At 55.8% G+C, this 17,613-nt stretch overlaps 1 protein-coding gene across 1 annotated transcript in view; it reads right to left on the minus strand.

The window, feature by feature from the left end:
• HTT (huntingtin) overlaps positions 1–17,613 on the minus strand; it is a 169,522-nt gene that overhangs the window by 6,114 nt on the left and 145,795 nt on the right. Inside the window, exons 54-64 of the mRNA XM_030801394.1 lie at positions 15,724–15,824; positions 14,667–14,821; positions 14,096–14,235; positions 12,466–12,548; positions 10,043–10,173; positions 9,779–9,908; positions 8,455–8,610; positions 5,184–5,374; positions 3,183–3,297; positions 2,803–3,016; positions 2,325–2,430 (exon numbers count right to left, since the gene is read on the minus strand). Of these exons, the coding sequence (XP_030657254.1) occupies positions 2,325–2,430; positions 2,803–3,016; positions 3,183–3,297; positions 5,184–5,374; positions 8,455–8,610; positions 9,779–9,908; positions 10,043–10,173; positions 12,466–12,548; positions 14,096–14,235; positions 14,667–14,821; positions 15,724–15,824 (1,522 nt within the window). The remainder of the gene's footprint in view (positions 1–2,324; positions 2,431–2,802; positions 3,017–3,182; positions 3,298–5,183; positions 5,375–8,454; positions 8,611–9,778; positions 9,909–10,042; positions 10,174–12,465; positions 12,549–14,095; positions 14,236–14,666; positions 14,822–15,723; positions 15,825–17,613) is intronic.

Raw genomic sequence — 17,613 nt, forward strand, 5'->3', positions numbered from 1 at the left:
CCCCCTGAGCAGTATCCTTTTCAGTGCTGAAAAGCAACCATCATGTTCCCGTCTCATCAGTGCACACATGCCAGCGTGTGTAACTGAGACACGCGGGAAGCAGCTAAGAAATGGCAGTGCACTTCCTCACAGGTGCTCCTGGCTCTACCCGCCCGCAGACCCTCGCCCAGCAGTGGCATGGCAGCCGCTCTGAAGACACTGCTCCACAGAGAGAAATCTGTGGTCAGCTCCGAGGTGCCTCCCTGCGACATCTGGAGAGCGGTCGAGTGGAAGGCGTGCACCACACTCTCTGGAGCACTCGCCACCTAGCATTGGGCCCACTAGACACAAGCCCCTTGAAGGCCAGGACTGGTCGGGCGCCTCCCTGTGCCTATCTGCCAGCCGCAGTGGTGCCCAGTGAGCATGTGGGGACTGAAGAATGATGCAGAGGTGCATTTAAAAATCGACATGGGGGCCGGACGCGGTGGCTCACGCCTGCAAGCCCAGCACTTTGGGAGGCCAAGGAGGGTGGATCGCTTGAGTTCAGGAGTTTGAGACCAGCCCAGTCAACACGGTGAAACCCCATCTCTACTAAAAACACAAAAATTAGCTGGGCGCGGTGGTGTGTGCCTGTAATCCCAGCTACTATGGAGGCTGAGGCAGGAGAATCACTTGAACCCAGGAGGCGGAGGTTGCAGTGAGCCGAGATCACGCCATTGCACTCCAGCCTGGGTGACAAGGGAAAAACTCCATCTCGAATAAAAAAAGAAAAAAAAATCAACATTAAAGCAGGCTAACACAGGCTTGGCTGTTCAGAACACCTCATCTGGTCAAAGAGTGGAGCAAGGTCCACCTGAGTATGCTCTTGAGAAAGGCCAAATGGCTCCCCACTGGCCACCCTGATTGGAAAGCACAGGCAAGGCAGTGCAACAAGGCTCCAGATCCACCATGTCGCCAGGACTGAGGCCTGAGAGCAAATCAGGGGCCCTTGTCCCTTGAGAAAAAGCCCTACGAAGCTCCTAACCCACTTCCAGAGCAGGTGAGCGAAGCCAATTCTAAACACAAATGCACGTACAGCGGGGGCGGGGGGAAGGAGAAGCCACTGACCACATGGGTCTCAAAGATGCATGTGTGGGTTTCACCTTCATCCTCCTGCCGCTGCTCCTCACCCTGCTCACAGGCACCACGGCCCCCCTCCACGGAGCCCCTCCCACGGCCCCCCTCCACAGAGCCCCTCCCACGGCCCCCCCTCCACGGAGCCCCTCCCACGGCCCCCCCTCCACAGAGCCCCTCCCACGGCCCCCCTCCACAGAGCCCCTCCCACGGCCCCCCTCCACAGAGCCCCTCCCACGGCCCCCCTCCACAGAGCCCCTCCCACGGCCCCCCCTCCACGGAGCCCCTCCCACGGCCCCCCTCCACGAGCCCCTCCCACGGCCCCCCTCCACGGAGCCCCTCCCACGGCCCCCCTCCACAGAGCCCCTCCCACGGCCCCCCTCCACGAGCCCCTCCCACGGCCCCCCTCCACGGAGCCCCTCCCACGGCCCCCCTCCACGAGCCCCTCCCACGGCCCCCCTCCACGGAGCCCCTCCCACGGCCCCCCCTCCACGAGCCCCTCCCACGGCCCCCCTCCACGGAGCCCCTCCCACGGCCCCCCCTCCACGGAGCCCCTCCCACGGCCCCCTCCACGGAGCCCCTCCCACGGCACGGCCCCCCTCCACGGAGCCCCTCCCACGGCCCCCCTCCACGGAGCCCCTCCCACGGCCCCCCCTCCACGGAGCCCCTCCCACGGCCCCCCTCCACGGAGCCCCCCCCCCCCCCCCCACCCCCCCCCCCCCCCCCCCCCCCCCCCCCTCCACGAGCCCCTCCCACGGCCCCCCTCCACAGAGCCCCTCCCACGGCCCCCCCTCCACGGAGCCCCTCCCACGGCCCCCCTCCACGGAGCCCTCCCACGGCCCCGTGGGCTCCCCTCTCACGACACGCAGCCAGGCTGAGCCAACTCCTCCTCACTGTACAGGCTTCTGCCCCACCCTCCCAGAGGCTGGTCACTCCTGCCCCCTGCCACACCCCCAACTGCCAGGTACTGTCCCTGAGCCCTCAGGAGAGATGGGCAGGCGCCGGGACAACCTTGGAACTGGTCAACGCTACACCTGAGTGCTGGGGTCCAAGGACCGCCAGCTCGCCAGTGGAACCCTGAGCCAAGGCAGCCCATGGTCAGGCTGTGGTGGTGAATCACTGGCAGGACTCCAGCAACAGCGCCAGGGGATGAGCAGACACACACAAAAGCACAGCTTCAGGCCAAAGTTCCAGGGAAGCTAACGGCTGAAGGATGGGGCTTCGCTTCTTACCTATCAAAAAGAACAGATACCCGCTCCATAGCAACAATCACTGACTCGCTGTCTGGGGCTGCAGAATTAGGGTCTGAAGTTCTACCCGGACTGACTTTCTCCTTTCCTGTAACAAAAGTGTTCAGTACGAAGGTTACCTCTATACAACCCAATAGGCTCTGTAGACAGTGCTTTGTACACGGGAGTCCAGTGAGTCCCTGGAGAAGATCTGAAAGCAGGTGATATGAGCCCCTTGCTAGCCCAGGACCCAGCCCAGCTCAGCCACATGGGATGAGTGACCGGAGGGATGGTCGACCCTGACCAGGTCTCCAGCCCTGGGGGCTCCAGAGCCTCTCTTGCAAGGTGATGGGGCCGGCTTGGGGCAACACCAGAAGTGTCCAATCAGAGGGCACCTAGTCTAGGTCCCTTGAGTGAGCGTGCTCCTGCCTCCCTTGAACAGGACTTGGGCTGGCCTTACGGGCACCGTGTACATGCTCACCTGTGTACATGCAGGTGAGCATCAGGCCCAGAGCCGCCATGGCCCGGTGCGGGCTGTGCACGTTCACTCTGTCCACGCTCAGCTTGACCAGCGATTCTGCATCCAGGCGGGAGAGCTGCTCAGACAGCAGGAGGCGCTCCAGGCCTCTGAGGGCACAGTGGTAAATGATGGAGGGGGTGGACTCCTCACTTCCGGACAGCATCACCCCACACATCTGCACAGGGAGAAAGGCCTCTGTGTCAAAGAATCGCTGCACAGTCTCAGGTGTTCATGCCTCCTCCCCACCAAGTCAAAACTGGCCCACTGGTATGATCTCGCAAGGAAAAGAGAAGGGAAGCCCACTCCCCGTGTGCAGAGGAAGACAGCCAGGGCCCACTCACCTGTATTATTGATGCTGAGAATTCCGGCCCTACGTCCAGAGGATAGTTCTCAATCAGGTAAAACGCAGTGGCACACATGACCAGTACGTGCTGCTGGCTGTGAATGTTCACGCAGCTGAAAATGGGAGACAGCAGCCAGGCTCAGCCAGCCCCATCCAATGTGGAGAGGGCTTCACAGCATGTCCGGCCCCACGCGGGAGTGTACAGCTATGTGGCTCCCCAGGCCCCTGCAACCTGGCCTGACCCTTCAGCCTCTGCTCGACCACTCCTTGGGTAGCTGAGCCCATCTACCTCCCCCACGCCCTGGCCTCTCGACCTGACTCAGCCTCCCCTATGGCCACCTCCATGCTGGCCACCACACACTTCCTCTCTGTCCCTCAACGAGGCCCTAGATTCCCACGCCCCAGGCCAGTCCCCTCTACTTCCTGAGTGCCCTGTGCTTTTCCTTCGTGGCACATGCCATCGTGATGTGCTGCCTTGTGTGATCCCCTGACAGCGCCTGCCTTCCCCATGGCACAGTGAAGACCTGGTAGCCAGGGACTGAATGAGTGGCCACTGTGAACAGAGAAGCCAATACGATGCCCCCCTTACCCCCACAGAAACGTGCCCAGTGATGCATACATCTGTCACCACATGGTCCCACCTCCACCTCGGAGGCACGTGACACGGCCCCTCTGCCCATGGCACTGAGGTCAGCCCCACGCGCCACTTCTACCTGGATGCCACAAGCTCTCTGCATACCAAACGCAACTCCTGGACCACCTCAACTCTCCTTCCCTGAGTCCTCCACGCCCACAACAAGAGCCATAGAACAGCCCAACACACCAGCACAGGCAGGGCTTTGGCCTGTGTCTGGGGCCTGTTCTGGGGCTGCCCCCCAAAATCACGTCGCTGCACCAACATATGTGCCTGATTTGCAGGCCTGTGTCCCGTGTGACTTGGCCCTATGCCAGGCTCCAGGGATGCAGAGACAGTTGCCAGCCGTCCGCCTGTCCTGCTAGCACAGCACCCACTGCCCAGCAAGGATGACAGGCGAGAAGGGCCTCCCCACGGGCTTGTGACACTCTGGCCTGGATGAGGCCAATGGCCCCTGATGAGCCGCTGTCCCTGCTCCAGCATGTCCCAAATCCTGGGCCACCGGCACGTGCCCTGGCTCACACCTCCCTCCTGTCTGAACTGTGCCAACGGAGACCTTCCCGTCTCCCTCCAGGTCTTCCACTCAACTTCGACCTAGCCCCCATTTCCTGCCCACTTGTCAAAGGGGATCACTGGCTGTTCCTCCCAGACCCCTTCCCATCTTTGCTCCTAATTCTTGCCCTCAACTCCCCCATGTGGGTGGCTGATGAAATTCCACCCTCCCTCTAAAGACAGCTCCCGTGTGTAGGAGCCTATGACTCAGAGAGGATGGGCCCGTCTCTACTAAAGCCTCTGCGACTTTGCGAGAGTGGAGGTGAGACCAGGGCGTCACAGAGCCCTCCGCCCTTGTAAGACATCGTTGTGAAGAGCTTGACTTGCTCGCTAAGGGGTTGTGGCACCAGCCGTGCTTTGTCAAGGACACATCTGTACAGAACCTGCTGCCAACAGCTTTACGATAAGGTGAGTTCGGAATCATGGTGGAAAGAAGAGGGAGGTGCTGGGCCAGGGCAGAGAAGGTGCAGAGAGGAGGCTTGCCCGGGTAATAACAGGGTTCTGGGAGCAGAGAATGAGAGCCGATGGCCTCGAGAGCAGAGTCAGGAATGGGCACGTGGGGGAGTGTGCTAAGCGCCACATGAGACAGCAGCAGAGGCGAGAGCTCCAGCTCACTGGGGGTGCCCGAGGAAGCCTCTAGGATGCACCTGTGCCCTTGCGTCTCACTGACCTCAGCCATGGTGCCCACCTGGGTTCCCACTGATACCTGCCTGCCATCTGGCCAGGGGCCTGGGCACTTGGAGAGGGTGACGCTGCTTCCTTCACAGCTCATTCTGAGACCCCCGCCCCAGCCCCAGCCAGGCTCCCACTCACTGGGCGATCCCTTTCAGGTTGGAGAGGAGATAGTCGCTGATGACTGGGATGAGCTGCTTCGCAGTGTCGTCCAGCAGGTCGCACTCCAGCACATAGAGGACGCCGTGCAGGGCTCCGACCCTGCTGGGCAGGTGGCTGCTCCTGAGTGTGCTCTCCAGCAGGCGGCTGACAGGCTCCGCCACGGCCTTGTCCTAGGCACACACAGACAAAAGCTGCTGCATGCCACCAGAGCTCATGTCCCAGTGGATCCTCCCCACAGCCGAGGCGGGGGCGCTGCCCTCATGCTTGTGTGCAGAAGAGACTACACAGCAGGCCGGAGACCATCCTGCGAGGTCTGTGTGCAAGGCTGGCCCCTGGCTGGTGTCGGGACGGTGCCCACCATCCTCACTGAGGAGGGGCTCCCTGTGCTCAGCTGCTTGTGTGGGCACCAGGGTTTGTGCTGAGAACTTGCCTTCCCTCTGGGAGTCCAGAGTCTGGGCACGAGGGAGGCAGAGGGTGCCCATGTGCCCAGCCCCCAGTAAAAACCCTGGCACCGAGTCTCTAGTGGGCTTCCCTGGTGACAACACTGCATACGCATTGTCATGACTCACTGTGCGGGGAGTTGAGTGCGTCCTGCGTGACCCCGCTGGGAGAGGATTCTGGAAGCTCGAGCCTGGTGTCCTCGGGACATCGCCCCATGAGCCTCTGCCCTTGCTGATTTTGTTTGCTGATTTTGTTTTGTGTGCTTTTACCATAACACATCTTAGCTGAGAGTCTTTCTAGAAAAGCCTGGGGGTCGTCTTGGGGATCCCTGATGGTGGTTTCTGCCAACTTCAACCAAAATGGCCTCAATTTCACTTAGTATCCAAAACCTAGCAGGGTGAAATATCAACCTAAACACTTCGCCCACGTTCTTCACTTTCAATCTGCTCTTTAACAGTGAGGAGACCCCTGCAGAAGTCAGCAAGGAATGTCACCCTCCTTCAGCCCAAGACTACGGGGACACAGAATTCCCATGGAGCGCTGGATGGCCAGGCGGCCTCTTGTTTTTGTGGAATGATGAGGTTCTCGGCAGAGGTAGGAGTCTCTCCGCCGGGGAAATGACCGGAAGACACAGAAGCCACTCCCACCCATCCCAGGAACGAGGATCGAAAGAGGACGCTGTTCTTTGTGGATCACTTCCTTCTTGGGCCCCCACCTCACCCTGTGCTATCCCCTCATACGCACACCACCACGCGGCAACTCCCTAAGGACTGCGCATGGCCCCAGGTCCCACTTCTGAAAGTCCCACATCAGGACCTGCTCTCGAGTGGCACGGATTTCACAGCAGTGGGCAAATACCTCAAAACGACATGCTCTGGATACGTCAGTACCAAGCATGACACGCTGAAAACCTTCACAGAGGATGATCATCTTCAAGAAGGCATGAATGCACATAGAGCTGGGAGTTAGTGTCCATGACCATCCTGCCTTAGGATCTGCTTTTCAAAATGATTATTTCTCATTTGATTACTGATGGCCTAGGGGGATCTGGGCCTGAGCACAAAACCACAGTTACAATTCAAGTTAGCCCAGCAGCTGAAACTCCCCACAAAGGAGAAGGACCCCTTCCAAGAGCCACTTTGACATCGTGTGGGCAACACCCAGAGGGTGTTCACAGTGAAGAGAGATGCCCACACAGGGAACCCACACACTCATTGTTTCCACTCCCTGGATGGCTGCTGAGTCACCAGCATGGCACCAGGCTGAAGGCCACCCACAAGGGAAGACTGGCGTTTGGGCTCGGGGAGGACAGAGTCTAGGCAAGAGCAGTCAAGACTCGCAGGGAGGGAGTCAGGCTCCAGGTCACGGACATGGGCTCACCCCAACCTCTGCTGCATTTTGTGTGACCTAGACAAGCCAGCTAACCTCTGACCTTGGCCGCCTGGGGGTGCCTTTGTCAGGTGGGGGTGCAGGAGGAAGAGCTCCACAAATGTTAGCAGCTGGAGTGATGCCAAAAAAACCCATCACCGTCATGACAGCATTGTCGTTACTGACAGACAGGAGCCCATCCAGAGCATGGGGTAGGCAGGCCCTGATTGGCACCACCATGCCATTCTCACCAAGGGCCCGACAGCTGGCACACGGCAGCCACTCAGGTATTTGTTGAAGAAACGAATTTCCATTGCTATCATAAAATGGATTACTAGGTAATGCCACATGACAAAGAACCAGAGGCGCCAGCTCTGACAGTTCTGACATCCTTGACTATGCTTCACCAGATGTCGGGACCCACGGGCAACAATTTCATGTGTACAGGTGATGGATGCTTGGCAAATACCGTGTGGTGATGTGCCACAGAATACAGGTACCATGCTGCGCTGGCTGAATCCTGATAAACCAGAAGCAGAATAAGGAGGAGCTCAAGGGATGAACACCTGACCCTTGGGATGGTCTGAATGTTTGTATCCCTCCCGAAACTCATACACTGACACCTAATTTGCAGTGCCACAGTACAAGAAGGTGCGGCCTTGGGAGGTGATGAGGTCATGAGGGGAGAGCCCTTGTGGATTGGGGCCCTTCTAAAACGCCTGAGGGAGCTTGTTCACTCCTTCCACCATGAGGAGCCAGCGAGAAGATGCCATCTATGAAGCAGAGAGCGGCCCCCACCAAACACCAAATCTGCTGGCACCTTGACCATGAACTTCCAGCCCCCAGAACAGTGAGATGTAAATTTCCACTGTTTATAAATCACCCAGTCTAAGGTAACTTGTGGTAGCAGCCAAAACAGACTAAGACAACCACCATGCTAAGAAGAGACTCTAGCACCCAGATTTGGGACTGGAAACACAGGGTCACTGTGACAAAACAGCCCCCAGGAGAGAAGCTATCCAGCCAGGAAGCTCGGGGGGCCTGGAACATAACTGAGAAGGGGAGTGAGGCAGTCAGGCCTCAGGGCAGAGCATGGGGAAGCCAGTCGCGTTTCCACCACCTACAATGCCTCAGTGCCACCACATACCGTGGTTCTGTGGGGATGGGCTACTACAGTGATGTCACAAGCCCAGGGATATGGGACCCCAAACCATGGCTTGACTGCCACGACCCACATCACAGTGGCCTGTGGATGGCACTGACCGTCGCTGAACCCCTTCCAGCTGAGAAGCACCGCAGCTCACGTGGGCCGTGGAGTCCAGTTTGGGTCAACTCTTGGAAGGAGGCAGCCGCACCCAACACTTCTGGCCAACACCAGGTCCCAAGGCAGATGGGCCCCCGTGGCTTCAGCACAGGAACCTCTGTGCCACCTGTCACTTACCATCCCAAGGACGGCAGCTGCCTTGCAGGTGGCAGGCACCAGGTACTGAGCGAGGATCTCGTCTTCTGAAGGGTGCACCCTTCGCAGTTCTGTCAGCGTCACATACATCAGCTCAAACTGGTTGCGCTCAGTGAACAAGTCTGAGACCACTAGAAGCTGGAGATGTGGAACACCAGGAGAGCAAGGGGAGAATCGCGCTGTTAGAATCCAGGCAACGCATCCAGAACGCTACTACTGGCAAGTCGTGTTCGTACGCCCAATAGACATCACTGTGCGGGACGCATGTGTGCATGTGTGGTGTATGCGTGTGGTGTATGCGTGTGGTGTATGCGTGTGGTGTGTCTGTGTGGGTGCGTGGTACACGTGGTGCATTTATGGTGTGTGTATGGTGTGTACGTGTGGTGTGTGTGCGCGCATGTGGTGTGTGCGCATGTGGTGTGCGAGTGGCATGTGTGGTGTGGGGTGTGTATACGTGTGTGTACATGTGGCATGTGTGTGGTGCATGTGGTGTGTGTGGCATGTGTGTGGTACATACATGTGGTGTGTGGGGTGTGTGCATGTGGCATGTGTGTGGTGCATGTGTGTGTGTGGTGTGTGTGGCATGTGTGTGGTGCATACATGTGGTGTGTGGGGTGGGTGTGCATGTGGCATGTGTGTGGTGCATGTGTGGCATGTGTGTGGTGTGTGCATGTGGTGTGTGGGGTGTGTGGCCATGTGGCATGTGTGTGGTGCATGTGTGGTGTGTGTGTGTGTGGTGTGTATGGCATGTGTGTGGTGCATACATGTGGTGTGTGGGGTGTGTGCACGTGTGGCATGTGTGTAGTGTGTGCCATGTATCTGGTGTGTGTGCATGTGGCATGTGTGTGGTGCATGTGTGTGGTTGTGTGGTGTGTGTGGCATGTGTGTGGTGCATGCATGTGGTGCGTGGGGTGCGTGTGGTGCGTGTGGTGTGTGTGGCATGTGTGTGTGCACATGGGGTGCGTGTGGTGTGTGTGATGCATGTGCTGTGTGGTGCATGTGCTGTGTGTGCGCACATGTGGCGTGTGTGTGGTGTATGTGGTGCATGTGGCATGTGTGTGCTGTGTGTGGATGTGTGTGCATGTGTGGTGCGGTGCGTGTGGTGTGTGCATGTGGGGTGTGTGTGCATGTGGCGTGTGTGTGGTGCATGTGGTGTGTATGGTGCCTGTGGTGCATGTGTGTGTGTGTGCATGTGGCGTGTGTGTGTGGTGTGTGTGGTACGTGTGTGTGCGCGTGCGGCATGTGTGTGGTGTGTGTGGTGCGTGTGGCACGTGCGGGTGTGAGGGGAATGGGAAGGCTCACTTACGGATCGGACCACCTCACTGATCAGGATGGCCGGGGTCCTCCTGGCTGAGCTGGACGGCAGGATCCAACGGCTGTACAACTCAAGCAAAAACTGCGAACAGGAGTGGATGTCAACTCCAGCCCGGTGTTTCCTGTGGAATATGCGAGATGGGTATTTTCCAGGTACATGAGATGAGAGGCTCATTTCAAGAAGCACCTCAAACAAATCAAATGACTGATAAGAAATTTCAAATTTCTGTAAAAAAGAAAAAGGCCACTGGAAAACCTGGAGTTGACTGGAGACGTGGGTGGTGACGAAGGTGCGGGGGCGTCGGCCTCCTCCTCCTCTTCCTCGTCCCACTCCTCCTCCCTCAGGGGTGTGATGCTGTTCCCCAGCCACATGGAGTGTATGGACACCTGCCACAGAAACAGCGCGCTGCTCAGCGCTGCGGCCACAGTGCCAGGCTCCTGGTGGGTGGGTGCGGCCCCGGGACTCAGCACATGCCTACCGTTGAACAGTCTGCCCCTTAGCAAGGGTTGTTCAGACACCCCAGGTTACAGGCAAGGGAGCCCACAGAGAGGGTGGGGCAGGGGCTGGACTGCTGCTGGGAAGCTCCAGCACACGCTAAAGGCATGAGTCAGGGGCCAGTCAACCCCAGGAGCAGCTGAGGAGGGTGACACAGAAAGAGGCTCTACAAAGGGACGCTTTCACTCCTAAGTGACATCTGAACAGAGTCCCCAAAACACGGAACCAAGACGTGAGATTCCTTTTCCAGCTTCCCTCACTGGAAGTCACTGTGGTAAACCCCAGACCAGAGCTCCCTCGCGCCTTTGTGACCTGTGCTCTAGATCATGCAGCCACCATGCGGTCAGCACACCTCGACTGTCCTCCTTTCTGCCTGGTTCTCTGGAAGCCTCGAGCACTTGGCACAGTGCTGTGGGCTGTGTGCCCATAAAAGGCTGTTCTCCATCATCACTGGCACTAGCCCCAACTCACGTTCTTGGCACCAAGGGCCATTTCCCCCCGACACCCAGCACCCTGCAGGGAGTGGGCGAGGAGTCTGTATGAACAATTCTGAGGCCAAGGAGCAGCCCCTGCACTCCCCTCGCCCAGACCCCTAACCCCCACCCCTCTTTCCCAAAAGCAAGTAGTGGCTCAGTCCAGTGGCATCTAGGGGCTGAACATCCCAGACAGGGCAGGGGTGGCACTGTACTTCAGCCCCAGACAGGGCAGGGGTAGGACCGTACTTCAGCCCCAGTATGATCCCATGACAGTCTGCTTGCAGACGCTGGACACAACACAAACATCGAAGGATGTGGGCAAATGCAGCGGGGTGGGAGGAATAGGGAATATCTCGGGCACAGACCAGTGTCCCCGGGCCCAGGACAAGGCCAGAGGCACCCAGTGAGCCCCAGGCCTCTCACTCTCAGCCTGCCCTTCAGAAACACTTCCGTGAAAAATACAGCGCATCCTATCGGTCATTTTCACTTATCTTGGGGTGGAAACATCTGTCAAAGGTGAAAGGACAGAAGAGTGGGACTTCTTTTTCCAACTATGTCTAGAAAAACACAGGCTGGTCCAGTAGCTCCCTGCTTCCTGTCACTGAAACCAGCAGGCACAGAACAGGACAGTACAGGCAGAGAGCAGGGAACAGAAACAGGAATGTGACATTACAGGGTTTCTGCTGTGAAGGCTGCAGGCCAGGAACTCAGAAGAGGAAACTCTCGGAGCTCATACGTGTTTCTAAACACCATATTCTAACCCATTTCCACGGAAACAAAAGCTACAAAGAGAACTGTCCTGCACAACTGGTTTCACTAAACCAGGAACCCAGTGAGCGAAAGACACAGCATGGGGTGGAGGAAAAGGTGCAAGTCAGCCAGCACAGCCGGGCCCCCCTCCAGCATACACCTGTAGGGCTCCACGCCATGTGCCATCATATGCAAATGGCCCTATGTTTCTGTTTACATTTTTTTTTAAGTGACAGAGTACTGGTCTGTTGCCCAGGCTGGAGTGCCGTGGTGCAGTCATGGCTCACTGCAGCCTCAACCTCCTGAGCTCAGGTAAGCCTCCTGCCTCAGCCTCCTAAAATGTTCTAGATTACAGGTGTGAGCCACCACGCCCAGACCCTTCAATCCCTTCACTTATCTGAGGAGGAAACAGAAGCACAGACCAATGTGACCTGCTAGGAAGTGGCCGAGCTGTCTGCCTGCACACTGGGCTCCCCCCCAGAACTGGCCACAGGGACAGGGACACTCAGGGAGCACCCCAAGAGCTGGCCCCAGGGACACTCACGACCAAGCCTGCGGCCCCCCATACCATGGCCCTTCATGGCGTCTACTTCCTCCTGAGCATCTCAGCTGACTCCACTCTGTCCTCACCCCCACCTTTTTGTGTCTCACAGTCCTTGCTTAAGTCCAACTCACGCCCTCTGACTGTCTCTTACACACATCTCTATCGCTACATACGAGGTCTCTTAACCACTTTCTGGAATACAGAACATAAATAAAAACAAAAGTAATACTTCCTCTTCTTGCGGGACCTAGGAATAAAAAGGATAAAAACAATGAACATTAATTTTTTTTTTCTTTAAAGTAAAACTTCCTTTCATTTAAAAAGTGCACTGAGCTTTTCTCCTGGGTGTGTTAAGCGCCAAAGTCTGAGGACAGAAACGGGCAGAGGCCAGGTGGTGGGGGCACGAGACTGACCTGGCCGAGTTTGTAGCTCATGCTCCCCAGCTCCCGCTCGGGGTTGATCTGCAGCAGCAGCTTCTCGTGGCTGATGAGGGCACCTGTGAACACCAGCACTCCGAGTCCTGACCTGCACAGGGACGCAGGGCCGCCGGGCCGCAGGCCCACCCCGTACCAGCCCAGCTCCTGCCCAGACAGGCACCCAGGCGTGAGCCACCTGCCCTTGCCACTGGCAGGAGGGCCCAGGTTGTGCAGAGCCCTGTGGGTCTCGGGGGTTTGTCACTTTATAACCAGTTAAGCTGGCAGGGCCAGTGGGCAAGCTGGACTCTGTCACTTTTTCTCTATTACAAGTGAGACTGCAGCATTCACCTGTCACCCCTCAGCTCCCACCTCTGTGAGTAGGAACTGGTTGTGGGCTGAGCTGCAAAAGCTTAGGACTCAGCAGTTGCAGGCGAGCCGACAGTCCAGGCAGGCAAGCTCTCCGGGGGACCCAGATAAGCATTTTGGTGAACAGTGCCTTCCAGAACCCCACCTCGGTGCCCAGGCTGACCAGATACAGCCGGCAGGAGTGGGAGCAGGATAATGCCCCCGCTTGACCTTTCACAACCCCCACGCCCCAGGCCAAACAACCTCCTCATGTCTTTCTGCTGGGCATCCCCCCCAATTCCCGGGCACCAGCCTCCAGCTGAATGTCCCCAGCTGACCCTCTGCCAGACCCCAGATCAACTCGCCTCCTCCCAAGAGGCCTCCACGCCCCCTTCCCTGGAAGCGCTTCCTCCCCTTGGAGCTCCAGGAGCTGCCTGTGTATGCCCCCCACCCACCTCTGTGCCCCTCTTTTCTGCCTTCTATGACAGGTCATTGCTCCTGGGTCCTTGTGACCTATGAGCTCCTCGAAGGCTGGATCCATGGCCCTCCAAGTGATTGGTTTATTTCAACGCCCTAATAAACATTTGAGTGTCATAGACACTGCGTATAACACATTGCACGTCCACATAGAACTTTCTGCAATTAAAGCCTTCAAGGTGCTTAAACTCCTAAATAACTACGGAATCACAAAGCTCTATGCTAAAATACTGTTGAGTGAAAAACACGCATCCCCAAATCCCCACACAACTCTCTTCTTTTAAACCAGGTGACAAACTCCGATGCCTGTGATAGGGCAGGCACACAACCGGAAGGCTTGGTGGGAGAGTGGGCACTGACAGACAGGGCCCAGGGAGCGGAGAGGTGCAGGGAGCGGGGTGCTCAGGCCCAGCTGTGCCCCGCCCTGCAGCCACTGCCACACATGGTTTCTTAGGAAAAGCTGGAGATTCAGCTTGTGTAGATGAACTTGGTTGAGTTCTTAACATAAGCAGCTAATTCAACTTTTAAATCCTGCTAGTCTTACAGCCCGTGAGAATTCTTTCGCTTCTCACATCTTGACTGGCAGGAGATAATGCTTCTAATTCATTTCCAGATTTTATTTCCTTCCTGGGTCTGACTAAGACTCCTGCTTATGAAAGGGGCAGCATATTTAGCACCACAGCCTCCAACTCAAACCACACTCAGGTCTTCCTGCATAACTGGTGTGGTGAGCATGCCAGTCTTTTCTCATTCTAGCCCAAGTACAACTGCCCCCCGCGCCCCCCCCACCCTTTCCCTCAGGTACCTGTAGTAGCCGGAGACAGAGAAGGGACAGGATCCCACGCCTGGTATAAATGATGGGTGGCAATGTTCTCTCTCTTTGAAACCATTGCTTGAATCTCTTGCTCCACAATCCCTCTGATAATGCTCAGCTTCCTCCCAAACCTACATTTCAGAAAAAAGGTAAACAGTGTTTTGTTTCCTTCAAAATCTTACAAGTGAAAAACACCAGAACTTTCCCTCCACTTTGCCTAAAGGAACCTGGTGCAATACCAAATGGAACTCACTTCCTAAGTGAGCACCTGCCCGTGAGCCCTTAGGTGGGTGTTCTACTACTTGCCCGCTCATTCTTGCTCTGTTAATGTCTACCCCTAAATGCTCAATAACCCCACATCAGTTCCTGTCGCGTTTCCAGCTCCTCACTGACCAGGAGGCCACCTTTGGGTCTGCACCTCCCGCACAGGCCACATGGACAGTGTTTTCAATTCTAGCAGCGAAGGAAAACGGCCTGGGCGAAGCTGCTGGATGCTTCAGCGGGGAACCCGCTGTCCCCAGCACCTGCTATGTCCCGGAGATATGTGGGAACTCAAGCAAACCTGGTGTCGAGAGCTTTCAGAGGCTTGTTCCGGGGCTGCTGCTCCAAGCAGCTTACAGCTGGGTTGCCGGCCACAGGCACGGTCATTGCACTGAGCACCAATGAGGTGATGGCCTGCACGGCCAGGACGTTGATCTGGGTCCTCTCTGTGTCTTCCTGGAAGGATAGCCCACACGTCAACAAGAGCAGCAGGACACCCACAACCAGCTCTGCCTGCAGAACCCAGAGTCTACCCTGCCTCAATGAGAGGAAGAGGAGCCTTAAGTGCTGCCAAGGGACTTCTGTCAGGCTGAGCTCACGGGGCACGAGGCAGGGCCCTGAAACAATCTGATGGGCAAACGTCCATTTTTCAAATCAAGGACTCCTTTGGGCAAAAAACTCCAAACATGAATTACTTTTTAATAAATTATCTTTGAATTCCCTCATACATTTTAGAGGCCTTGCTTATGACAACCTGTTAGCTTCTATGGATGAATTTAAAGACAATCTTGATGACTTGTGACCTATATCTACCCTCCAAACTGTCATTTCTGTGAGTTCAAACCACACCTTCTATCAGAATCAAGGACCTGCATTCCACAACTTCCCATTCTGCTGGCTTCGCTGTACCAGAGCACAGTTACTATTAATATCATGTTAGCGAAATGTACGTGAACACTTCAAGAAGCCTAATAAAATCTCTGCAAGACATTAGAAAAATGAAACCAGGTACTACTCATGACCTTTATAAAGTGCCTTTTCATTTTAATTCAACCTACACTCCTCTGAATATTGATAAACTAAAAGATATTTTCCAGAAAGGGCACAATCGTATTGATCCTTAACATGGAATGCATTGTAATAAAATGCATTCCAGCCATTGGTAATCACAGCCCCCAAACCTCAGCAGGCTTTGTCCCTGCTCTGGAATATCAGTCAAGACACCATTCGGCTACTCTTTCAAAAATAAGGTAAGAGAAAAAAAAAACACCAGCTTGGTGCCTTATTTTATTCACCACCAAAGGCCTGCAAGCGGCCATAACTGCCCGTGTGCCAACCAGCACGGGGTGTGGCCTTACTTCTGGTGGGCTCTCCTCCTGCTCCATCACGAGGGGCTGCGTCACCAGGACACCAAGGAGGGTGGCCCAAGTTTCTTCAAACTGAGTACGACTGGTCCAGCCTAGAAATGTAAATGTTACATGAGATAGTGTCAAGCCTTCTCAAGCCTGTAACGGAGAGCTGAGAGCCACGCCGACATAGCACGACCCCTGGAGAAGGCTCCACGCCAAGGGCGGTGAGTCCCTTAAACCTCACACAGGTCTATGATGCGGGGAACACTATCCCCTCCATTTCATCATCGAGGAAACCGAAGTACAAACATCGGCTGCACTGTCCGAGGCACGTGAAAGGCAGGTGGCACAGCCCAAGTCGGCCCTGGCAGCCTGGTCAACCCCCAGTGGTGCAGACACAGGGACAGGGCAGGGATGCCCATGCAGGCGACCTCGTGCAGGGCCAGGGCCACTTCTGCCCCACTCACTAGATGGGCTAAAATATTCCCTGGAGTCCAGCCCTGAGACTGTGCAGCTAGCTGCACAACTCTGTGGATAAAACTAAAGGCCACCAAGCTGTCCACTTAGAGGGGGTGAAATCTGTAGTATGTGAATTCTACCTCAATAAAGCTGCTAAAAATTTAAAAGTCAAAGTAATGGTTCCTCTGACCTGTCTAGAAGAACAGATCAAAAAGAGTATATCGAGGTAGAAACAGGGATTCAGTGAAAATACATCCGATAGACCCTCCATTCCTATTGATGAGCTGCATTCGAGTGTATCTAACGAACAGTTGTTTCTGACAGCTGTGCTTCATGTCCCCATCATGATGTCTGAGGCAGCCACGCCCCTTGTGGTAAGGCCAGAGAGACGGGATGGGGTGCTTAGGACAGGAGAACTACAGCAATGGACATCGAGGTCCCCGTGATAAACTGGGTAAAGAAAGAACAAGAGACAGACAGAAGAGGAGCATACAGGACTGATTCAGACACAGATACAGACAAATATAACAATTTACATTACAGGGAAAAAAATGAACAAAGAAGAAAATGAGCACGAATAAGGCAAGGACTGCAGCACAGTCTTGGGTCATGTACGTCCGATGGGCAGTTCAAGAGCAAGGGCACCCAAGTAAGCAAAGGAGCTCATGTTAGGCAAGGGGGAGAGACCAGGAGGCCACTGATACCGATCCTCACAGTGAGGAAGAGGAGGAGCTCCGTGAGGCAGCTGGTGTGAGGTTCCTGCTCAGGGCTCTCTTTGGACATTGAATTATAAAGGGGAAAGTAGAGGCAAGGTGTCTCCTGCCACAACCTTCTGGGATCAAAACAAGCCTCAAATCTGCCGAAGCCCGAGGGACTGGGGAGAGGACTGGACAGTGGAGTCAGGGTGCCCCTGCCAGACTTTCTAGGACAAGACAGGAACATTCCAGGAAACACCACAGCAGGGCACAGTCACTGAGAACTGACTGATTACAGTCCCACCACAAGATCACACCTCTTGCCATCAAATAGGGGCAAAAGTGGTGACTTATTCATTTAGACACTTATTTAGAAATAAGGGGTAACATTTGTTTAGAAATGTAATTTCTAAATCTGCAACAATTCTATGAAATAGACATGACCCCCATTTTACATATGACAAAACTGAGGGTCTCTAGAGGTTAGAAGGACTTGCCCTGCGCTGCTCAGGTAGGAGGGCTGGAAGCAGACCAGACTGTCTGAGCCCCAAGCCTGCTTTCTCCCCATGCTGCCTCTAGGCCCTGGGGAAGGCGAGTGCCAAGAGACCTGACTCCATCTGCTCCCGTCTGCTTGTTTCCATATGAGAAAACGTACCACTGAGACACAACAGGATCAGACTGGTGAACACAAGAAAACATTCTGAGACAAGTGCTGCCACTGTTTAGCCTAAATGCAAAATCTAAG

The sequence above is a fragment of the Nomascus leucogenys genome, chromosome 20 (assembly GCF_006542625.1).
Source record: "Nomascus leucogenys isolate Asia chromosome 20, Asia_NLE_v1, whole genome shotgun sequence".
Lineage (NCBI taxonomy): Eukaryota > Metazoa > Chordata > Mammalia > Primates > Hylobatidae > Nomascus > Nomascus leucogenys.